The sequence below is a fragment of the Anopheles coluzzii genome, chromosome 3 (assembly GCF_943734685.1).
Source record: "Anopheles coluzzii chromosome 3, AcolN3, whole genome shotgun sequence".
NCBI lineage: Eukaryota > Metazoa > Arthropoda > Insecta > Diptera > Culicidae > Anopheles > Anopheles coluzzii.
The window spans coordinates 30532122-30557600 of NC_064671.1; the positions used below are offsets into that span (position 1 = coordinate 30532122).

At 46.6% G+C, this 25479-nt stretch overlaps 2 protein-coding genes across 2 annotated transcripts in view; one reads left to right on the forward strand and one right to left on the reverse strand.

Annotated features, from left to right (window-relative positions):
• Nucleotides 1-25479, forward strand: part of LOC120958176 (uncharacterized) — a 102855-nt gene that overhangs the window by 64052 nt on the left and 13324 nt on the right. The window lies entirely within an intron of this gene.
• On the reverse strand, nt 589-7907 carry LOC120958177 (uncharacterized). Its single transcript, XM_040380791.2, has 2 exons — nt 2674-7907; nt 589-2611 (listed from the first exon to the last, which is right to left on the reverse strand). Exons 1-2 carry the CDS (start codon nt 3192-3194, stop codon nt 748-750), a joined length of 2385 nt encoding a protein of 794 aa, XP_040236725.2. The 5' UTR covers nt 3195-7907; the 3' UTR covers nt 589-747.

The following is a 25479-nucleotide window of genomic DNA, read 5'->3' on the forward strand; positions in this document are numbered from 1 at the left end:
ATCTCCTCAACCCAAACCCAAAACGCAACGCCGCCCTCCGCAATGACGATGATGAGCTGCCAACTTGAAAGCAGGCCACGAAACGGTTTGTCGTCGTCGTCGTTGCTAGACGGTTTGGCCTCAGCGGGTTCCCAGCTTCTAGCCGAAACCAAGGTTTCGTCGCACATTTGCGTGCGTGCGTGTGTCTTTGCGGCCAAGAGTCTACCCGGGGCCCGGTGTCGGACTATGCGTGGAATGTGTCGAGATCGGCCGAAAGAAGGCTAAGAGCAGCGGGCAGGCCGGCATCGGAAAGGCACACTTACTCACGGCAAGTAAGCGGAATGTCATCTGCACGCCGAACTGTTCAGCAGTTGTCGGTGAGGATTTGGGTTTTTGTTCCTCATCGCTCTCAACTGTGGCATGCCTGCGAACGGATTCGATAGAGGACAGACGGACAGAGTGAAAGAAATACTGCTATAGACAATCGAGTTTTGTTGCAATACTGCACGGTTTGAGCATATGGATGGGTGTGTTTCTGAGCTAAGCCATTCATTCCACAAGGAATTGAAGGGATAATCGGCAACAGAATGAAAGAAAAAACTAAGAATGTAAACAAACAAATCAGATGCCATTTTGGCTTTCTTCCTTAATTGCCGCTCATTCTAACATACCATTTGTATTTGTTCTTATTCTTTAATTTCAGGTATGTTCTTCTTCTTCTATTACACACATTCTACAAAAGTACGCACGGACTTACAATCTAGTCAGTCACTCAAAGGCAACGAGCCGGACGTTCTCATACGGTAGCGAACGTAACAAACTAACAACGGACGGATGCTCTATCTCGGGAATTGGTAGAAAATCCTGATGACCTATAGGGCAGCAAACATAACTGACAGTTCCCTCAAACCCACAAATCGTAATGTCTTGCACACTTTTCGCCTCATTAATTGTGCGCTCGCAACCATATTCCGGCATGCAGTTGCCCGTGGTGCCATTCTTCAGCACACAGCTGCTGCCGAAATCGAACTCATCCTCACCACCACGAAACACAAGCTCTAGCTTCGGTGGTCGGTACAGTACAAAGCGCGTTATCCAGTCGGTGTATGAGGTAAGGTTTACACTTATCAGGGGATCTACGGATCCGTAGGTGCTAAAATCTGTCGTCACACCGTGGATGAAACGATTAGATTCATCCAACAAACCTGCCCCGCGTACGACGGGGATCGTTCCGGGGACAAGCCGTTGGTCCGTATCCCAGCATGTGTATTGTGAACTGTGAGCAACGGTTTCACCTACCAACTCTCGGAAGCTGTCCAGCATACGACCTTTGCACATTCGGCTTGCCGGAAGTCCAAGAATTCCTGCTGATTTTTGTTGCTTGTAAACAGGCACCTGCGTTCTGTTGAACCGTTTGTCAGCAACCAAGCTTTGAATGCAGTTTGGTATCAGGTTTTCAAGCGGTTCGGCTAACAGCAGCAGTGCAGTGTCACGGTTACGGCTTCCTTTCTTATTTCCGGGATGTTTCAGAGTTTTCACAACCTTTACTCGCCTCTCATTACCCATATCATGGAACGCAACTTCCACCGGAGGTGTGTCACTGTGTTCGACCAAACACCGTATTGAAGTGATTACAGTGTCAGGTTTTATCACCGTTCCTACACATGTTTGTTGTTGGTCATCTTGAGCCGACCAGATCAATCTCACCGTACTGGAGCGTATGTTTTGTGAGGAGCAAAGTTTGTTCAGCAGATTCCGCTTGGTTCTTTCTGCGAACTTATCCCAACAAGCTACAGGATCGTGCGTTTGACGATCGGTGCATATTTCAGAGCTTTTCGGGAGCGGCATGCAACTCGGTGCTATATGTTCGGTATCATTTAGGTACTTTTCCAAGCGCACCAATGCTAGGTTGTGGTGTGGTGACAACTCTTGAAACTGTGGATGTACTTGAATTTCCACAATTTTCACTCTTTCTTCCAAAATCTCTACCTCCACTGGATGAACGCCGGCAGTGTTTTTGGTACAACTTGCCGACGTTAGCACCGTGTTGTAATCAATCAGCGTTCCACTGCAATACTGCTTGACGTCCTGTTCTCCTTCAGGCCACAGAAACCGGACACGGCTCTTCCTATGCCCCCGCAAGCTACACTCCGGCTCCAGCGAGCGAATCAACCGGAACGCCCCATACTTCTCGGTGCAACGAACCGGATCCATGGTTTCGTTTACTACCGATTCGATCCACGGAATGTGGGCGGCTACCTGCTGATAAACGCCCGACGATCCTATCCCGCAGCCCCTTCCGAACGACGTCAGCGCCACTAGGAACGGGTGCTCGGTGCTGTAGCTGCGTAGCGAGACTTGCAGCGGTCCACCCGAATCACCCTGGCAAGTGTCAGCGTTTAGCATGGAGGCACACACTTGATCATGCCTGATGCCTTCCGGTAGGCCGCGTATGTATTTGAACGATTCGGAGCACTCGATGGAATCGGTTGCACTTAGCGCAGTTTTCAGCAGTGTCGGCACCGATCCTCCACCCAAGGTTATTTCACCAAAGCCGGCCGTTTGAAAGAATTGCGCTGGTAGGACTTTGCTGTTTGTCCACAAACATGTCGGACAAACGCCTTCTGTAAGTCTGCAAAAGAGAAGGGTTTGGATTTAATCGAACGAAAAAACCTCATAAAAGCATCAGCTTACCTTACGACACCGTCCAGCTCTACGAGAGCTAGATCAAAGTACTTCCTCGAGAAGCGATGCTCCGGGTGACGCACGATACGTAGGATGTCGAACTGCTGCGCGTATGCATCATCTTTCGTCGAGGCGAGATTTACATCTCCCAACCGTACCAACCGGGGCGGGATGTTGTTTGCGTCTGCCGCACAGTGTGCTGCCGTCAGCACGAACTTCACCGTAATGAGTGATCCACCGCACTGCCACCGTACACCAGCACCATCGTCACCACTGTCAGCACCTTCGCCGAGCTCTTCCACCTTCCAGCCAAGCACGGCCATATGGGGGAACTCGGTCACATTCACCTGTGTGCCACCGAATATTAAACACTGGCTGTCGTACAGCTTCGGTGCATGAAACCGTTCCAGACAGTCGCTGAGATCTTTGCGCTGGTAGAAATCGTCCGGCACAGTTTGTGTAAACAGTTCTGCACCACAAACGGCCATCGCTAGGGTGGTGAAGAGAGCAACTCGATGGAGGAGTGCCATCTTGCTGCGGTTCGGTGTGGCCTCGTGCGTGGTATCCCTGTGTCTGAGACAACAGAACGGAATCGTTCCTGCTTTTGTAGTAAGTCGGCAAGTAGCACTCGCCCGATGCAGAGCTATTCCGTTGTCTATTTACTGAGGATAAGGTGCCAAAGGTGAATGCTTCCCTTTTTAGGAATTCGGGGAACTCCCCAGCGAACTCCTGCTGAGCAAAAAAGTCCGGGGAAGCACCGATAGAGTTCATGACTCACGGTGGAGCTTTGTACCGTTCTTGCAGGCAGTAGATGGAAGGCTCCAACCATACAAACAGGTCTGCGCAAATTATAATTTATTCAAGCATGCGTTGCGGTTGAAGTTCTCTTGGGATTGTTTTTATTACACGCTTAATGAAGCGCTTAATACTCGTCATTGTCTATACTGGTAAATACAAATTGATTGATAGAACCTGTTCCAAATGTTAACAGTCTTACATCACCGCAAAGTATGCTTATTAGTGAAGCTTATTAGCCGATGGAACGTTGTTTTTCGGTCAGTTAGAATTTATTGCACCAAGAATGTGCTGAAGGTTCTTGTCATACGCTCTAATTCATGTGCTAGTTTCTGTACAAATGACTCGATGGTACCTGTTACCAATCCAAGATTATCTTCAATCGCCTACGATTACAATCTGCGTTGAGAGGAAGCATAAATCAGGCTTCTTTCAGTGGCGCGTGATGGCGCGAGCCAAAATCCAGTTCAAAGCCGCTTGTGGCTCCGCATTCTTCCAAGGCAACACGCACCCTTTCTAGTCTATTTGTAGATGATCGAGCCGTTTCGGCTTAATCTTTTGCCGGTTAAGCGAAATCTGTGTTATACGGTGCTCAGATATAGCCAATGGCCAATGGCTAGCTTCGAGAAGGTTTCTAATTTATTGACGGTGAATACAATATTTTGGCAATGGATTGATTCATTCGAGACACCAGACGATAAACCGGACTGCAGACTAGTGTGTGTGTGCGTATTTGAGCCACCCTATGCGTGCTCTGTTTTTTCTTCACTCCACTGCGATCAAAATCGGCCATATAGGGAGGAGAAGATCTTCCCCTACGAAACAGGATCGTACGGCAGTAAACACGTTCGCTCGTCGATTGACATCGATTTATGCACTTGCATGCCATCCGAGGTGGTCGAGGGGCTGCATGGGGAATTGCACTCGACAAAGTAGACAAAATAGTTGAAATGTCTACACGCATTGCAGGAATTATCTTGCCTGGCGTCTGGTCCGTCAGTGGAGTTCGTTCAGCAAGGCTTTAGTTTCTATCAGACGTTGGAAGAAGTTGAATGACTTATTTATGGAACGGGAGATTGAATTGAACTACATTGAGGCCAGGTTTGATAACTTGGCAGACAGGCGAATGGAGAAAGGAATTTGAAGGAAGATCACGCACACGTGTGAAGGAATGTTTTGTCTCTTGCAATGCGAGAATGTACGATCTATGCCGAGAATGTTTCACTTCTTTAAATTCTTCAAATAGTTACGCTTGTTAGCTTTTGCTACGTATTGACCAAATAAACATCATGGTTAGTTTTGGTTCTGCATTCGGAAAGCAATCAACTCTGAAATGCATTGTCAAATAGAGGATTTTGTAGTTGAATTCCTGCATTTTCTCACGCATCAGCTTCCGGTTTTGGGCTAGATTTAGATTGGAAAGCAATTTGTGTGTTGTGGATGTTTACACTCGTAGCTATTATTTCCACTCATTGCATCTGCAAACTGTTCATTTCAAATTGTGTCATTCTAGTTTTAATCTAACATACAAATACTCAGGCAAAAAATAGCGAATCTGAATAGTTTTACTTTACGCAACGAATACAAAAAGAAGCCATCAGATTAAAACCGTTTTTAATCCACCCAAATGCCTCTTTCAAACACTTCCACAATAGGAGCCATGTGGTCGTGTGGCCGTTGAAATTCAATCAAATTTCACCCGAAACATAAATACCATCCCAAAATCGATCCAGCGCGGGACACACCTTTTATGCCGTGTGCCGTGTCGAGAGAGCCCTTCAAGAGCCCGTCAACTTTTGGTCACAATCGCGTATGTTGCACCTTTTTTTTCCGTGGAAAAGCGTTTGAAACACATTTCTTCAAATTCATTTCCGGGCCGTAAAACTTGCATGGAGCCAGAATGCATGCTGCAGATAGCAACCAAACACATAAAAAAGAAGAGAAATACATCAAATCGGCTCGACACTGGCTCGGGGCGGACTGCGCTTGTGCGCCGCGGCGAATGCGACAGAAATTGTGCGTTTGAGGTCTCATTTAGGGCAACACAGCGAATAGAGTGCGTGTGCGTTTTTTGTCCACAGCTGTAGATGGGAAACTAGCATAGGTAGGTTTGGTAATTGATACTGGGGAGAAAAGGCTTCCACTAAAACGGCACTCGACCCGGTTTCCCGGTGCACACAGCGGCAACCGAAACCTGCAGCCAGCTGTTGATCACGTACAGAAAGGGAAATAGATGTGATGCAATCTCGCTACAGTGCTGCAACTGCAACATCCCATTGACATGCAGATTTCCCCAGGGGTTCGCTCAGCTGTAATGCTCCTCCAGGGAACGGTGTGTTGCCGGTATTAATGTTACATCGCACATGCGATACCTTTCACCCGGCAAGCAATTGATTTTGGGTTAACTGCTCGCTTGCTGTTTGCTGTACGACTTACTGCCAGCCGGTAACCGAATCTAAGCTGCTTTCTGTATCCCAAAATCGGTTGACACTAAAATGCTAACCCTCCACGGAAGGGGTACCTAACCTTTTAAGCCGTATGAAACGAATCGAACCCATCATTGCGCGGGGCTAATTATCGAGGAAGATATTAATTGGGATAGGTGTGATTTACTTTACTCCCGGCGAATGGGTCGTTTCGGCTCAATGACACAAAAAAGAAGGGGTAAAAAAAGGATAGCCTTTGAAAGTACAGCTCGTTGCTTCTTTGTTTTGCTACCCTATTTTTATACGACACAGAGATGATGCTTTTTTGGTTTATGACTAGAACCCGGAAACGTGACGGCCATGTGGTACGTGTAGTTTTCCACCGATTGAAAAACAGAAAAAAAACCCATGTGAAAGGTACCCCGAGGCACAACCCGAACTCACATTAGGGGAAGCATAAATGAAAAGGGTTATTTTAAAACATTTTTTCCCTTCAATCGGACACGGAGTTCTTTATGGTGCCGGGATGGTCGCTTGAAAAGTGAATAAACTATGTTTATTTTTAAAGCAAACAAAGCAGTGGCGCCGGATCATGCCCAAAGATGTGGAAGGTCATGGACGGGAATGATGCAGTTTAAGGAGCAGTTTAATTTTCTAAAGTTAATCGTAAGACTTGTCTAATAGATGTCAATGCTTGCAAATAAAGCAATCAGAAGTATTATTTCCCTTTAATGTTGGTTGTAAAGGGATATTGAATGATTCTGCCATGACCTGGATCTGCAAACTCTCAGACCCTCAGACAACATTTAATTCTTCGCTCTGTGGCAGACCAAGAATCGGTCTTATTGCAATGATATATCATACCAAAAGAAACTACCAACCCTTTATCCCATACCGATTACCATTATTCATCCAATTGGCACAGGGCCGCTCGGTTCAACCTACTCATTAGCAGGCAGAGCCACCAGCCTTAAAACCTCCCAAGAGGAGTGTCCTATTTTTCCTGCCCAACATACAGACACCACTTCCCAAGGATTCCCTCCCTTTAACCAAGTCTCACACACGACCGCGAAGGACAACTCCCTTTTGCGATGATTATATTGATCTTTTGCGTACCGATCATCTTTCGTACCCTGCTGGGCCTTCGCCACGGGAGGGCATCCACTGAGTGCGTGTGGATTAAAGCGATGAGATTATCCGCCTTTCGGGCTGTCGCGTGTAATGTCATTGAAAAGCAAAAAGAAACCGGCTCAACGGTACACAGGGAGGATAGGAGCATGCATCGATATCCTTCAACGAGAGACTTGTAGCTTGTAGCGAGAAGTAAATATTGAGGATTAAAATCAGCTCAGCGGATCCCGGTTCCCGAGTGGAAGACAGGATCCTTTCTTCTTCTGTTTTGTTTGCTGGTGTTACCTGAATCTAGATACAGAGGATCGTTTGCCCTGTCGGAAAGTAGATCACTACCTGGGTTTACATGGAGCTGTACCTAACGGTAGCAGTAACGCCAGCTGGCTTAATTTTATCCTCCATGTCGCTATCCTATCGGTTCCAATCGACAGGCTGAATGATTGATGTATTTGCGATGGTGACAAAACAAGGACTCATGTTTATCATGACACAGAGGAGACAAAAAAAAAAGGCGAGATTAGATTAGAGTGTGACAGGCAGGTACAAGAAACCTACGCCGCTTGTACATCGACAGTCCGGATCGACATAAACAACATCTTCGCATCTCGTGTCGCATCTATGCAGTCCAACCCAGCGTAAGACTAGCTGCTTCCATCCATTCCGTTCGACTTTCTTTCGCAGCTTTCTAGCGTGCGTGGCCGTTTGTCAACATTCAAACGCACACACAGATATCCCTGTGGCTAATCCAAAGCCTGTGACAAAAAAACGAGCCAGAAACGAGCTGCTCTCCAGCTCGGATAGGCATTCGATAGGGCTAGGTCAATAAATAAATCATTAATCTTAATTGCTTCCCGCGAAAGACAAGCCCAGTCCCTCCCCATCATGGGCGCGAGTAATTAAATCTCCTATGCAGTGGTGGTAAGGAAAAACCTGCCTGCAAAGGAGATGCTCCACGTTGATGCTCCCAATGCGCGACAACTCGTCTAGTAGGCCTAGGCTGCTTCTGCTGGTCAGTTATGATGCGCGATATGTGTAACGTATACGCGGGTTTGGCGCCATTGCAGCAACAAGTTGGGCGAGTTCAACCATTTGTGACTGCTGCAGCAGCAGCAGCAGCCGATAGACGATCGCGACCGCCGCCTCACTTTAGTGGTCATCTAAATGCAATAAAATTTGAATAAATAAATAAACAAAGCGCAAAGCGGGTCGGTCGGATGGATGGCGTGGCGGACGACGTCGTCGCAAGGGAAAAAGGGCCAATGAAAGTAAACAACTCAACAACTGAGAAATGACAAAACGGAACAACAGTGTAAGTGGTTCGTCGAATCGACTGCATACACACATTGCCGAACATGGGTTTAGAGTTAAGAACACTCTTCCTAAGATCCCAAATTTCTTCGAAGAATTAAAATAAATGGTCTGTTTTATCAACCACACTAGCTGGGAGTTTTATGAAGTGCTCGTTGATATGTATTCATATGTTTGAAAGCCTCGAAGTCTGTATAGGCTGCAATGCGTTGCTCTAATTTGAATATCGTTTCGATTTAAACCACGCTAACTCAAATCACTTCATTCTACCGGTCCACCTGCAGGACAAGCTTTTATCTTCCCAAGCCGAAGTGACTGCATTAGCCCATTAGATGATCAGCTTTATAGGATATGAATGGAATTACTTCCTTCATCAACCCAACTCTTCTTACCTCCTACGCATAATGCACCAAAAGCGAGGAAGTGAAAGTTGCTACTCTTCGGAAAGGGGAATGCGACAACCTTTCAGTAAATGATGATGCAAGCCGCTTAGCTAGGTAGCTAGTAGTTCCGCCATCATTTTTTGAACGACAATCCAGAATGTCGTATGTCGCGTGTGGTATGTGTCTGACTAACTGTCTCTGCAATGCAATGTCCCAACTAATCGCTGCTTTCCCTTTTTTACCGTTTTTGGGGTGAGTGCAAACAGGTGCCTGGCGATCGAGACAGAATGGAGGATCCGATCGGTTTTAGGATGCAAATGCGCATGCACTTATCAGTTATCCGCAATAAACTGTTGAATGAAACTGCCGCGAAAGTGGCCCTATTTCAAAGATGACCTATATGTGGCTGCAATGCGTAGGAGATACGGGCCAAGATGACCACTAACTGCCACCACAGGGGATGCGTTGGACCTACTAGACTTATGGTAATGCAGGCAGCCGCTGCAGGAGGATCGTTTTGGTGAAATAGCAGGGAGCTAAGCTGTCGCTAGAAACTGCTTTTGGGATCGTTATGGGACCCACACTGCACTCGCCTACAAGAGCGCTGGTAGGTTTTGGGTTTCCGATTTCGTCTCAACCAATGAAGACCCTGTTTCCAGCGCGTCTGTACAACAAAAGAGGCGTTCAGGCGTTGTTTTGATGTTCGCTGGAACTGCACACACTTCACATAAACTCACGCCCCGGGTCTTTGTTTTCGAATTGGGACCGCCGGGGACCCATCGCCATCTATTTCAACCCACCCGAAACTACCTCTTTTCCTGGAATAGAAGTCGATGACTTCCCACTGTTTTTTTTTGTTTTTCTTCGTGCGCGGCAAAGCTAAAACTTATTAATGTAAATCATATAAACATCGGCTGAGGTTTGATGCTGATGCACCCCCACGGATTTTCCCGGGTTTGTGCCCGCGTCGCGACTCGCTTTCGAACAGTCGTGGCGATCGAATCCGTACGATTGCGTGCCGGCCAGCTCGATTTCAAGTGCCTTTGAATGGTTCCGATACCGCGCCGGGTTCGATTTCGTATCATCGCCGCTCGCACGGTGGGAGAGATCCTAAACCGCTCTACCGAAAGATTTGTTTTCTTTCTACTCTTGAGGTTGTATTTTTTTTTCTTTTTTTTTTTTTGGGAAACAGAGTAACGAACAGCACCCTAAACGACTCAACGACTGGTCTGGAGCGTTGTAAGAGCAGTGCGATTTACGACAATTACGGTAAAAGCGGTTCCAAAGATTCAGGTTACCGGTCGGATGCCTTGTGCTGCGCTCGAAATGGCCCGCCTGGGAACGATTATGGCACGCGGGAGTAATCGGATAGATATCGCCGGGACCTCCATTAACCCTTGAGTGTGTGTATGTGCAGAGGGGCAGTGAGGGCAATCGGTTGGGTAATGGCAAATGAAACCGACCAGCTGTGATTTGAAAAAGAACGAACCATGGCGTTGTTATGAAATTGTCAACAGGTTAAGTGTATCTTTAAAAGTGGAACCAAAAATTTTGTATAATCATTTTGATTCTCAAACTTCCAGAATCGTTTGTTCTTCAGAAGACAAACAGTCACGTGGGATCTTATTGTGCAATTGCTTTTCTATGAGACATTTCGCTCCATTCAGTTCACATTCTTGCTGCCGATGAAGATAACAGCGTGTCCCACAAAACTGTGCCAAATGACACACACACACACACACACACACACACACACACTGGAGATGTTCAATTTGAACCAGATACACCCGAACCCGGATCGTACGCCCATGCACACCCAGTTTCGACGGTGCCCGTTAATAGACGGTTCATAAAAACCAATAAACGATCGCTTCTCCCGGTCTCCAGCGCCAGGCGAAGGACTTTTCCTTTCAATTCAGCGCACTTGGACCGGGCCGCGCACAACACGAAGACATCTGCCCGAGCCATTAAGCACACATACCCCGGGTGCCCACACTCGAATGCGCCATCCTAACCGGACAGCAGGAGCAGCACCAGCAAAAGCGACAAGCGGTTTGACAGCTCAAAATTTACTTAGTGAAGTAGATGGGATGGGAGATGGCAAAAAAAGTACGATACAGAGAGCACAGTCCCTGCGTACGTAATGAAGCCATTTGAGAGCCGCCCGTTTGCCGCCTGATGGGGGAACGATAGCGATAGAAAATCGATAGCTAATCGATGGAATCTTGCCTTCGCTGGGTAACAAATTGCACACATTGGGCGGCAGCAAAGGAGAGGCAGCATGAACATGCAACGACGGCACACGGTCTAATGTACGATCGTTACTTGCCCGTGTCCGGAAAGCTTATTACTGGCCACAAATCAAATAACTTTCGAAAAGGGTGAATGTTTAAACAAGCTTGTTTGCGCGTTCCACTGTCTAGCGCCTGCAAATCGCAAATAGCAACACATTTTATTGATCAATTTGTTGTTTTTTTTATATATATATCTGTTTGCACATTTTACTGTGATTGCTGAATATTACGCCAACTATTTCCGGGAGCGTAAGGAGAAACTCTCCCGTGATGAGGCGTATGGGCGTTGTAATTGAAACGCTTGCTGCCCGTTTGCAAGAAACCCGTGAGTCACTTTGAACTAAGCCCGGCCTGGACAGCTTCGATTGATAACTTCAAAGCGGTTCTATCGATCAAGAGCTTACGGCTAATAATTGCTCACGACAGTAGCTTCAATATTCATATGCGATACGCTAAGCCCTTCTCAAGAGCATGGCTGGTCACTGCTGGGTGCCGTCAAGGGGCATAAATTAACTAACGTTTCAACATCGTTTCGCCGGCCACAGTGGAAAGTCAGCACAAAAATCAAACGCTGTCGAGCGTTAATCATACCACCAAGACACCAAGACACACACACACACACACACACACACACACACACACACATTTCAAGCTGTTTTGCATACTGTCAAGTCAGGCGCTTTTCCAGTGTCACCCGTGTCGCTTTGAGCCCGTACATCAGCTGCAATCACATCATAAACGTCTACTTTGTCCATCCGGAGTGACAATGCGGCTGGCAAGGTATTAGGCAAAAGCAAGCCCTCCCGCGATGTGCCTCGTATGTGTTTGTGTATGCATGCACAAGCACATAAGTCAATTGCAGATATGCCGCCACTGATCGTGTCAAAGTCAGCGACACCCGCAATTCAAAGGTACGCGGGCCTCGGGAGATTAATATGGTCGCCCGCCCTGCCATAAATCCGATTATCCGCGACACGATTAGCACACGATTGCGGAACGGCGTAGAGGGAAATGTGGCATTTTCTGCCTCACTTCTAATCAACGGGGAACCAAGGACCGCTGAGTCCAGAGGGGGGTAGAGGGACCAAGTCCGCGGGTTTTCAATCATCGAACGCCCATTCAATTTCTTCACTTCACAGCTCACAGCTTTACGGTTGATTGCTTGCTTTCTGCCAGCTCCGAAAGGATTCGTTTGGACTGTGTGATGGACTGTAAAGTCCGAGTGTGGACCTGCGGGTCAGCCAAAGTGGAGGAAATGGCCTGCCATTTATCTCGCAGTTCGCAGCCAACGCGAGCCAGCCCCGCTCGATGGGAGAGCGTGTGTTCGCGTGTGGGACAAATCAACACACGGTACACTCCGGGCTCTAATGAAGAGGGGGATGCATAACGGGGTAACGAGAAGCATAGTTCGGACGGGTATAAGTCATGCTACGGTACCCGTGGGGGGAGGGAGCAAACTAACGGGTCCGAAACGCCAATGTCCGAATGCATCCCGCAGCAGACTTCCTGCGGCGCGAGCCTAGACCACCGTTCGGACCTCACCAGTCGGGGCCAGGTTTCGGAGCAATCTGTCGTTGCATGTTTTCACTAATCCATCGCCCACTCGAGAAAATGGCGGTTCCAGTTCCCGTTCTTCTCCCCCCTCGGCACTCTGTTTGCTGACCGGTAGGGTGGTCCACACCGGTATATCTTATCGATTCTGCGCCGTGCCAGCCGTGGACCGGGTGTTGATCCATTTGTAAAGTACCACCTCTCAGCCACAGTACCGTTGCATCTCGAGAGAGAGGGCAGAAAGAAAACACGGCGAGAAGATCTTTCGTGTGTATATGTGATCCAACCAAGATGAGGACGTAGAATCTGTGTTGCTGCCGTGGTGTTGGGTGAGAAATTAAATGTACGACCCACACGACCCGCTCGCGCTCGAGAACTCCAGGTAGAGGCAGTGCCGTTGTTTGACAGTTGTTGGAAAACGGTAGACACTGGGTAGGATCACCCTAGCTGAACTTGGGAATTAGATCTGGTCTCCCCCGGGGTACTAGAACGTTTCGCACTGAACAAGCCGATTTGCAGACGATGCCCGGTGGGGACAACAATTCAATTACCAACGCGGGCGTACGCGTGAACCAATTAGTCTCGGGTCCGATCGGTCCATAAAATCCCGGTGGACCTACCGCTGTGGACATTGTGAACTCCGAACACCTCGGTGACCACATGCTGGTCAGTAGTTCCCCGTAAACAACCCATTTCTGCAACGAGATTAGCGCCGGAAGTGGGTCGTCTCTGGGGGGAGTCCCAAGAAAACTGTTATAATTCCTAACATCCCCACGGCTTGCCAATATTTTCTGAAGCGCTCAGTGTCGTAATCTCTTTAGCGTCTCCCTTGCTTGTCCGTTTCCCCTCCCAAACAATGAAATCCACGGGAAAGAGCGACAAGGTGACAAATAATGTCTCGTATTATTAAGCCATTTATCATCGGAGTTGACGGGTTTTGCTGCTGCCCGACTCTTCACGTACAATGATTCGCGCGAAGTACACACTAGTAGTGAGCAAAGGATTTAGCACGGGGGGAAAACAAACGAAGCAAAAACTACTACCACACCGGTGGGTGGGACAGTTTCATCTCATTTTGTGTATCCCTGCCCTTCACGGCCACCTCTCTGCTGCTGTCCGATTCTTTCCCGATTAATGCATAGTCAACCACGTGCCCACGTGAGATGCTGTCTTGAGCCGGTTCTTTTCGCGCTTCTCGCTTCTTCTCGCTCGAGTGGAGCTTAGACAATAAGGAAATAATAGTCATCATCATCATCTTCGTCCTCATCGCCATCATCCACTTTGGTGGCCACCGAAGCTCAATTGTTCGTTTGGCTTCGGGCCGGAAGCATTTTTCCGCCCTGCCAGCGAGTCCTGAACGGGGACACCGTCAACAGCTTGACAGGTTCTTCAGGATGTGAAGTGAAACGGTAGTTGTTGTTGAAGTGGTAGTTGAAGCGAAAAAGTGTACAGAATGCAGTCTAGCGAGGGAAGGGGGCTCAATTTCTTTCTTCACACTCACACTCTCTATGCATCGTTTAAAATCGGTAGAAAACAATTACACAGTTGGTGGGAGGCGATTATTCTTTTTTCCTGTGCGTTAATATGGTGGTGGTAGTAAGCGCATTATACACTCATTTCCCTATGATTAGAAAATGAGCTTTAAACGTGCAAAATAATAGCATTAATCGGTTGTATATGTCTACTCATACTTTAATCTGGTTCGAAGGACCATAATTTCATACAAAATCCTGCTCTACTAATTACAAAACAATCAGGACAGAACATTTAGATCACCAAACTTCTTTGTGCTTCTTTCTGGATTGATATAATTAATGTGATTGCTCCACTTTTCCCAAACCACAACACACACTACACACACGCTACATTTGGCATCGCTTGTTGATTGTATTTCTGTCCATTGTCCTGACATTGGCAGGCATCAGCAGACCCAACGACCGCTCATTGAATTCCAATTTTCTGCTTTGATGGACATTTCTTTCCCTGCCCTGGGAGAACACAGCACAAAAAGAAGTTCAGCCGACACATAAACAATCCCGAAAGAACGTCCAAGGATCCAACGAAACCCCCCGAAAACACACGCGCACATGTGTGTGTGTGTGTGTGTGTGTGTGTGTGTGTGTGTGTGTGTGTGTGGGAACCACAAAGGAATAATAGGAATAATCCTAGCCTTCGGGGGGCAGATGAAGATGATAACACAAAATCTCCCACAAAGAATAGAGAATGGTGGCTTCTTTCTTCCGCTTCGCTGGCTCCACTTTTTCCACCGCGTGGAAATTCGTCGCTTCCATCACGCCCGCGATATGGCGTGAATTATGAACCGTAATGAAGATAATGATGCAATTTAGGTTCGCTTTCCGTTTGTCTTGCTTTGCCACTGGCGGTCTGACGGACAATGGCCGCCGCTGCTTCAAGCGGGGAATGGAGCGCCCGGTCGTCGCGTTTTGTGTAATCGATGCCATCAATCAAAACTGGGAAGCAGAATAGAGAGTGTGTTAGCGGTTTCCTTATTCGAAGGAGAGAGAGAAAAAGAGCGGAAATTCGGCAACACTTTTTTGCCAAAATGAGTTTGGCCCCCGGTTTGGGAGGTTTCCAATTTTATTGAACAACTCCCGGCAGGCACGGCGTTTGGCACGGTGCAAAACGGAAGAAGCTAATCATCGAGGCATAAAAAATCAATTTGAAGCGACAAACAATTTTGGTTTTTTCCTTTTTTTTCTGGCGTGTGAATTCGCAAAAGCGTGAGAGGTCGTTGGCAAGGTCAAGCGCGGGAAAAGTGTCTAATGAAATTTTCCTAAGAAGGGAACAGCACAACCACAACAGCGCAGCCAATTCTGATTGTCCATGATGATGGGGAGAGCGATCATAAAAAGGCGCCCTTCGTCCTTCGCTATGGTGCGTATGTCTTACGAGCGCTCGCCCCATTTCATTCTGTTCGCGTACGCAACAAAGAAAACAATACCCCTCCCTCCCTCCCTCCCTCCATCATCCTCCCGTTGTACAGCAAGCAGCTCCGTGCACAGCCGGAGGGAACTTCTCTTTGTCCCCAAAGTTGATGTTCGTTCCATTCAGCGAAGAATAGAATTTTTCCTCCAATCAATCACAGCTGATTCCAGGCGACCAACCAAGTCGCGGAGCACATAAACAAAACCACGTCACGTACGCGGCGGTGCTTCACACGACCAGGCCACACGACACGTGTAGTCAGACACAGACACCGCGCCGGTTACACTTGTCTCGGTCATGTCGTTTCGGGCTAGGGCGATGGCTGGGCGCGTGTCTGGTGGGTCTGCTAACCGCAAACCAACTCCCAACGCCATCGCTCGCAATGTCAATCGCTTCGTGGCCTTCACTGAATGTGGTACACGATGGTCTGTTGGAATGTGTTCTTCGTCAACATTCCCGACATTACACTACCCGTGGCGGTAAGGGGGGGATTTTGCTATAATTGATTCATTGATTTTCAATGAGACAAATTATTGACAGCTTGAGATGATGATTCTCTTGCCTGATACATTCACACCGATAAAACAGGCTCTGTGTCTTACTGAGAAGTGTCTCATCTTCTGCCAACCTTCACGTGCATTTGTTTTTGGGGTTTAAACTGTGAAGATTTTGTAAGAAATTTGATACCAAACACCTGAACAGGTTACCTTCGGCATCTCAAAAGCAAAAAAGTCGTTCCTGAAGCCATAAAAGCCATTCGTTCCAGGGAGGAAAACGAAAGATTCAAAGATACCGACAGCGGAAAAGGTGAAGATTTGGATTGCTTTACCGAAAGCCGCTTTAAAATGTGATATGGCAGCTGATCATTAGGATTTCTTCTTGGGAGATTGTGTTTCAATAAACTACTAGAAACAGCGGCAACCAGACACAGGGAGTTCTGAAGCCATTTTTTCTATTCCTTATCAGAGTTATACAATATATCAACGTTTATTGACACGCTAACTGCTCCTTTGGAAAAAAATGGGAAAAATCCAAGCTGAAAAATTTTCTTTTTCAAATATTTCTGATCTTTTACGATAACAGACGTTTTCAAGATGCTTTTACAGGGTTTCTCGGTACGTCTCAACACGATTGCAATTGACCCTGGATGACTAGAAAGAGTACAGGGATGTCAGATAGACAGTTAGACAGATAGACAGTTAGGAAGAAATGGTTACAATAGGTAGCCAAGTACCGAGCAGGTAGTAGTTTATGGACCTTCATGTTGTCTTTGTTTATACCTTGAAGCTGGCAAATGTAACACAGGTTGGACTTCAAAATCAAAGATGAAGATCAATAGATAAAAGAGTTGGCATCTATAGGGAAATTCTGTATCTATTGTCAGTTAATAGAAGTCCTCGTGAAATTATCAAGGATCTAACAGAGAGGTTTCAGGCGACATTCCGAAAATGGAATAAATGCTGTGCACACAAACTATTCGTACAAGATATGGCCATTGAAGAGCAAAGTGCCCTCACCCCTCCAACAATATTACTAAACGGGAATGTTCCTTTCCACATTTTGTCACCGCTTAACCCCACCAGCTTACCTCGTTTTCAACCTCAACCGCCAGCTCAAAGTCAAATGTTAATGCCATTTGCTGAAAGGTTTGATAAACAAACTTTAACCACTAGCGTGTGCTGAGTGCTTTCCCTTTTACCTCAACACCCATGGACACAAACGAGGTTTGGCGTGATTGAAGGAAACTTTTCCCAATCGAAAAAAGTTCCACCAAACTCGAAAATTGACCCCGGTCCGGTAAGTCCGGACCATTGCTTCCGACTGTTCCGACGGAAATCTCAATCCTTTCAAAGCTTCGGTTGAAGTGGTGTGCATAACGAGCGCAAAAAAAACGTGCTCCGCGAGCGCATAAAGCAAGGACTTCACTCGACAACTACGATAACCTAATAAATGTCCGATAAACATCACCCGCTCGATACGGTTACGTTCACGTGCCCCGGATGTTCACGTAACAGTGGCGCAACGGAAGTCCTGGACCGATCACCGTGCGGGCAGGCGTCGACCGATATGTCAAGTCGCGGGGTGAAATGGGCCCAATGGAAATAACATCATACTCGGCCCTGGATTCCTTTCAATACATTTCGACGAAAGGGCAGCGGAGGAAAAAAAAAGTTGCACGAAATATAATGTCTTCATTCTCAATGGAAAAGGATCGGGGGGAAAAAGGGAGGTCGAAACCTGGCGCTCCCTTCCACGCTTCGCAGTCGTTTGTGATCGATCGGAAAACTTTTTCCCATCAACTCGGCATCAACTCGACTGGCGGAGCTTCCGCGGCAATGCGTTTTCCGCGTCCTCCGCGGTACACGAGTAAAGTAATGCAGAAGAAGAGAGGAAAAAAGCGCTCGATCTTCTCGACCACAGCCCATCGAGCCCATGGGGGAAAAACGGGCACAAAAATTGACAACTGAATCGAGCGGCGTGGAAAAGAAAAGAAAAAAGCAAGGGACACACATACACACAAAAACGCTCCTGATTTGCTGATGGGATGATGGGTTTGTTCGGCAAGTTTTCCGACACATCCGTTTCGCCAACTCCGGCCAACTGTCCATTTCAGTGTAACACGCCCGGAAAGGTCAAGGCAAAAAGGAAAACATGCAAACAGAAAAAAAGATGTTGCCAAACAATGGCACATCGAAAGATGCAGAAATCGGCCAGATGAGATGATTAGAAATTCCGGTGCGCCCTCCCACCCCCCCAGAAAAAGGGAGCGAAAACTTACGAAAAACAAAAGACAAAAAAAGACCAGCCATTGTTTGGTGCTGCTGTTGTCGTCAATGTTTTCATTATGATCACGCGCCGATCGCCAACATTAATTAAGACATTGGCATGCTGTATTTGTTCTGCTCTGCTAACAAGAAGCAGCTGTTAACAGGAGGAACGCTCTCCGTTGGGTAAATCATATAGAATCATTCTCTTACAAAAGACACCTTTTGGTTTTGTGCGTCGAAAGCAAGAACAAGCCATCGGGCCTGATGCTATCATATCGCGCTCTTAGTTTTGTTGTGCATATTTTGCGCATATTTTAATGCAAACAAACTGTTGTCGATTTTGTAAATTATACGTTACGGGAAGGCATTTTTTTGGAACATGAAAACAATATTTTTGCTCATTTTCTCATGGCATTTCGGTCGATAAATAATCAAACATAAAATTGCCCTCAAGGTGCACCCAATCCCTTTACGATGTCGACCAAAAAACGGGTCATCGAAGCGGTCTCATCCAACGCACGAACGGAGTCACACACACACACGCACACACAATCGCAGCATCTTGGCATATCGATGCAAAATATTATTTCATTTTGTTTCGTAAGATTCTTGATTACGCCAGCAAAACATTCCATTGAGCCCTAAAGGCCAGAAGCAGAAAAGCTAACGAAAAAAAAAAGGTTCAAAATTCATGCCAAATACAAATTAAAAATAATAACAGTAGCGTCTGTGGAGGGAGAAGGATGCTTCCGGAACACGATTGGAAGTGTGTGTTAACGTTATCCTCCCGAGGGGCAAGATTATCCCAAGACGGGAACACGAACGAGGCCGAACGGTCGTTGAAGTGGCGAGGATAATGATGGGTTTCGCTGAAGTCCCGATGCCTCCGGAAAGGAAGTTGCATTTCCGATCTCGTGGGATCGGTGCGTACCGAAGGGTGTCGGACTTCTTTTGAGAGGCTATTTGGTTTGCATTCTATCTGCAAGGTTGCTTCCTGTGAACTTGGAAGTTTGCCTCTTCAAGAAAGCCTTTCCTGATCATTTCCTTGCTTTTACAGGGAATTTTACAGTAGATCCTTAAGATCATGCTAAAGCATCTACCGAATGAACCCAACAAAATAGGCACAGCTACTCAAATCGATCCCTCTATTAAACCGCCTGCCGACATCAAACCCATCAAAAAACACAACACAAAGTAGCGGCAATCAGCAGCGGGGAGCAGAATATAATAATTTTCCTTCCCGTTTTTTAGCTAATGATGGGACGGCCGTTCCGCGCCATTGTAGGAGGTCTCTTGTCCGTCTGGCGAAAGATCGCTGCAAATGGCTTCATCGCAAATGGTTCTCCATTCGTTCGGCGGCACACTAATATTGTTGGGGGCGTTCCGCTTTGTAATTAGCGGTCCACAGACAACACACAAAAAAAAAACGGAAATTAGATTCGGGACGAGCGAAATGGTTGTTTTTGGGCAGAATCGGCTTATGATTGCATTTGCTGTGTGCGTGTGTGGACGGTGGGGATTTGAGCCGATGGGAAACTGTTGAAACGATGATTAACTCATTAGCGGAATGCATCCCCCAAACCGAATGGGTTTGTAATGTATCCTTTCACGGGTGTTCTGGGAAGTGTGCTGGAGCTGCATCAGACAAAAGGATTTCGATACGTTCCAACGGTTGAACAATAGGAAATTTCTACTCAATCTCTCAATGGATGTTTTCATCAATCCTTTTAACCATGAATGCACCAGATTCAATGCACTATTGTGGCTTTTTTCACTTGAAACTACCCTCCAGCCATCGAGTATGGTTGTTCGTTACGGGAAAACAATTCTATCAAAAGTGCATCCGTTTTCAATCTGACATGCTGGAATATTGAAAACAGATCATAGTAATTTGCTCCCTTTTCTTTCCGCTAGCGTTATCATGATTGATAGCTGCAAAATGTAATCAATATGTTTTGCCATTGCGAAAATTGGTGCATTGTTTCTGAAAATGCCCCGAAACCATCTAAAGTGCTCCAGAAACGAAAACCAAAATAATAATAAGCACAAAACACACAACCAACATGTTGCCGATGATAGTGATTTATGTGCTTAAGTAATCGCCTTATTATCGAACGGGAGGAAGAAACAAGAGAAGCAAAAAGAAGCAGCCGCAATGATTGTGACTGATTAAATATGCGTAACCGGACGAACGTTCTTCACGACCGAACACCCTCCAGCAGGGATGATGAGGAAAGAACAAAAGCGATGCAATACAACATTCCAGATGCATCCCGTTTCGGCACCGTTGAGAGAAGAATCTGCGTATAAATTATGAACCGTTTGCACAAACAATACGGAAGCATCTCTTCACTCTCTCTCTCTCTCTCAGTCCCGCACAGCCACAAACGTACCCTCCCATTTAGAAACGATTATGTTTTGGGCAATTTTATGCTCATGCTGCCACCACTGCTGCTGCTGCTGCTGCGGTGGACATTTATGGTGCGCTGAGAGCTGCATTTTGCTCCAGTTCGGAGTCAGACGGAACCTGTCCTGATTACGATTGCTCCCTTGTGCCATGGTGGGAAGCGAGTCACATACACCCCACTAGTCTGCTTCTATGTGCTTGGTGCATTTTATCTCACAACGCATCGCGCCGGCACCCCGAGAAATACGGGGAGGTCATAAATCAAGGCGAGATTTATGACGCTTAGAAGTCGTTTAGTTTTCACTTGCTTTGACGCCTTCGGGTACGGCACAACCCCTCCGAGTGGTGGTGTTACTTTTCAGCGTTTGCTGTTTCGCTGTCCAAAAGAAGAAGAGGAAGAAGGAGCAGGTCACCATGCTGATGACTGGAAGCAAATATAGGGGCGCCAAAGGAGAAAAGTGGACCTCAGCAGTGCTTCTTTTTTGTGTGTTGTGTCGTGCCCTTCAATTCTTTGTTCCCCGACTGCGCTCGATCGTTGCTTTTGAGGAAGGTTCTCAACCCTCTTGTTCATTTTTTTTAGAAAGTAAATACTAAAAATGCCTTCTATAGTTCATCTTTTCTTCACATTTTCGTGGCTCGTTGCAGTAGTTTTTGCACTCCATTTTCACTTCCAATTCCACTGGCATGTGTGTGTGTGTGATTGAGTTAAAATAACCGAACGAAAGCAATTACCAACCGAAAAGAAATGGTTATTTTATGGCATTTTTTCCAGCCAGACTTCACACTCACCACACCACGCAGAGTCGAGAGTTCAAGGGACAGAATGCGTCGATGCGTTCTCGTTTTTTTGAAAGTTGTTTTAAAATTCCTTCGCGTAGGTTGACACTATTCGTTTAATTTCGTAACGGCTTGTTCCATCTACAATTGAGAAAGCATAGCACACGTTTTAGTAATTTTGCTCCATCCATGTCACCTGCACAATGCTGCCGCAATCACAATTGCTTCAAACAAATGCCGCCATGTGGTGAAGCCGTTCAAGCATAATCGTCTTTGCACACGTTCACACATTCGAGAGATTATTTGAGCAGAAAACTATTACGAAACTAGCGGCTCCCCATTATTGTTTTTTTTTTAATGTCACACGATCGAACACGATCGATTTGCCAGGCGCATAAATTAGCAATACCGAAAAGCGACACAGCCCACCCCACAAAGTGCAACAATATTTCAACGCCAAGCATTTCATAATGTCTAAATTATTGTTTCGAACGACGGGGCCACCGATTGAAAAACGATTTCTCATACGCACGCACAGTCGGCCCCCCAAAAAAAGGGCTGCCTTGGTTTGCATCGACAACGAAAAGTTCGATTTATGTTTCGTTCCGACTCACTGTCCATGTCCACTGTCGCCCTATTGGTGCGGCAAAAGAGGAGGTTTTTTTTCCCTTCCGTTGCGCACAAAACACACCTGCAAAAGGGCTTGTGTTTGGTCATCATTGTTCAATGCTTTATCTATGCAAACGAAACAACCACCACCACGACCAAATTCGACGGAACAAATAAATTACTAATTCCGATTCCGCTCCCGACAGCCTGTGTGTCTTCTCCCCCTTTCGTGAACGAAGAACAGCTCAAAATTAAAATCACACGAAGGTCACATCGTGCCGACACGCACGCCCTCAGAGACAAAGAGGGGGGGGGAGTTCGAGTCGCTCCATAAATAAGTCACTCTGATTAAGCAGAAATTCTTCCCCCCGGATGAACATAAAGATTGTGGTCAAACCAGGTTGTGGTGTGTTCCCCCTCGTCCCTCCATCAATAATAGACACCCACCCAGCTTTTTGGTTTTTCGTTGGGGACGGCGCAAGCATCCCTCAATTCTAATTTTACCTCCGCCGGAGCTGGAGACGAAACGAAATGTTCATCCCATCATCATAGCCAAATGCGGCTGCAGCGGCTGCACCAAACCGGTACAATATGAATAACTCACCCTCACCCGCACACTGGGGGAACCTGGGGGACTCAACTTCGGCACACCGAACCGTCAAAATTATAGCCCCGTACCAACCCGAAACACCCTTCAAAGCAAACGCCGGCATCCAGGGCCCCAAAACATACCGAATCGGGACTGGAAAAGGTGTGCCGTTTGGAGTTCCGAATACATACAGACCACACCATGGAGCTTTATTAAAGGGGAAGAGTGAGGAATGGTGAACTGGGGCAACAATCGAAACCGTCCCAGGGATTGAAGGGTGTGTGTGTGTGTGTGTGTGTGTGTGTGTGTGTGTGTGTGTGTGTGTGTGTGTGTGTTGGGGGACTGTTTTATGCATATCATTTTAATTTCCTTTCGATGCATCGCCGACTCGTGGGTATGTTTTCCGATCGTGCTGTGGCTGTGTTTGGCGTGTCCGGAATGTTGGGAAGTTGTGTCGAGTTGGGTTTTGATGTGGAGCTCATGCTCATTGAGCACGCTTGCATGTAATCTCTTGTTGTGTGTGCTTGCGTTTTTTTGTGGAAAGAAACCTGAATGTCTTGATGGTTGTGATGTTTGAGTTTCTTGTGGCCCTTCTTTCAATGTGTTTACGTATCAATTTCGCTCTTGCAACAATCAAATATGACACTGACATTAGCTTGTCTCACATTTCTCAGCTCGTGGCATTGACCTCTAGATTGATGGGCGAGACTTATTCCCTAACTGCGAGCGCATAATTCCCAAAAAAACGCATTCCTACTCCAAAATGACTCATCCATGATATTTGGTGCTCAAATTTGACACTAGAACAGCGGATCATTACATCACTGCTTCCGTTGCGTTCAAAAAATTCTTCACTCACAGCGTCCAAACAAGCGACCAAAACACCCTCCATAATGCCACCACCAGATGGACAAAGTCTCACAGAAGAAAGACATCACAATCACTTTGTTATGGTGCATTAGCCGCCACTGCCCGGTTTCGGCCTGTGTCTGCACCCATTTCGCTCGAACGATTTAATTCGTTTCAATTGGTTTGTTTGCCTTTGGTTGGTGGCGAAGGGGACGCATTTTTGTTTTGTTGTTTGTCAATTCAAACGTTTTGGAGTTCAAAGTGGAGATACAGTGAAGATGTCTGAAAATGGAAGTTAGACAAGAACAAGACGTCTAAGCACTTCTTGTAGAGTTGTGGTCGTAATTTGATCGATCACATTTCTCCCAATATTGAAGGAAGAAAAGTTCACTATTCTATAAATAATACAGATATTCAATCCAAACCCGACATGTTTAATCGTGCCATTTCTTGACGTTGGAGGACCAGTAATTCACAATTTTATAAAGTTTGGGGAAGACATGCAAAAGGAATATATATTTCAATTTATTCTTAACACTTTAAATGCATTTTTAAATTTCTACATCTCTACATTTCTTTTCTTGACTGTTTTACCCTCAATTATACCAAGATCCTACGAACTATCTCTTTGATCTCTTTGATTACATTCTGGACTGCTTTTCATTCCACATTGTTTCTCCAGTTACAACTCTATTTGGGTTGCATTTATCCATGTCAAATCTTCATAAAATCATTTTTATTCCTCTGCGAATGCTGCACCATGCACCCAGGACCTTGCAAAACCACCCATTCGTACCGAATTATGACACTCCGCAAGAGGATAATGCGATTATTCGCATCATCCTTCTTGCTCATCATCATCATCATCATCATCATAAAATGCCAACGGAATGAACCCATCTGCCCACGGGGAGGGCAGCGGGTGAGCCATATTTTCCGGCGGTGTCCAATAAAACCATCCCTGGCCGGTTTGGTCCTTCGGATCCAATTTCACACACAGCCATCCGCTTCCCCATTCCCGTTCGCGTGGAGGCAAAAAGGAGACACACAATTGATTAAAGAGCGCACTTGTCACACTGGACGCCTTAGGAACGATTTGTTTGCGATCTGCAATCTGCAGCAGAGCGCGCACCGTGTCGCTTGCCTCCTGGCCGCCTGTCACACGCCAGCGACAAAACACTTGACGCTTGAGGACGGAAACCCATTCGAGCATAAATCACACCATGAAAGACATGTTCATGTGTCGGGTGCAGTTTGACAGCCCAGCTTCGTGAGGGAGAAGGAGATACCGTGAGCGATGCCAAAGGGTATAGTGTTACATTACGAACATAACAATCCGGAGCACCCGGGAGAACACAAGGCCTGTGGGTGTGGGGAAGGACAATAGACAACAGGACCACTCAGAACAGCAATGACTCGCAAAAGGTACACCCCGTGCACGATCACATGATACAAGCAATCCAACCGACAGGGAGACACAGAACCATGTTGCTTCGTTGCTAATGTCCGCCGCGGATGTAAATGCTGGAGTTGCTGCCGGCGCGTTGGGTATGACGTCGGTTTCAGTTGCAATCGAAATTTATCACACATACATACACTTTATTGCGATCTGGTGTACGTCCGTCTCTGTTCGCTACTGTTTATCGCCCCCGGTCTCCGGCAATGGCCCGAACAGAACTCGACACGAACACTCCCCATTTCTGGTTAACCACATTCTCCACCCAGACAGACTCGGGTCAGGTCGTAATCCTTCAAAACTCCATTGCCATGTCTCCCCAAAAGACGTGGATGGGAAACGGAGGGAGTGACCTACATTTCGGAAAAAGCATCCCGACATTTGTCACCATTGTTGTAGCGCGCCACCGATTTTGTGTGGTTGGGGTTGGAAATTTTGATAACTTAATACGTAATTTGTCTCCCGAAATTCCTCTCGACATCTCCCAGAGAGTGTGGGGTCGCGTGATCTGTGACATCGGGCTTTG

Coding starts and splice junctions, on each gene's coding strand:
- LOC120958177 (XM_040380791.2), bottom strand. CDS start 3,194: ATGGCACTCCTCCATCGAGTTGCTCTCTTCACCACCCTAGCGATGGCC. Junction 2,612..2,673: donor GAGCTGGACGGTGTCGTAAG/GTAAGCTGATGC, acceptor TCTCTTTTGCAG/ACTTACAGAAGGCGTTTGTC.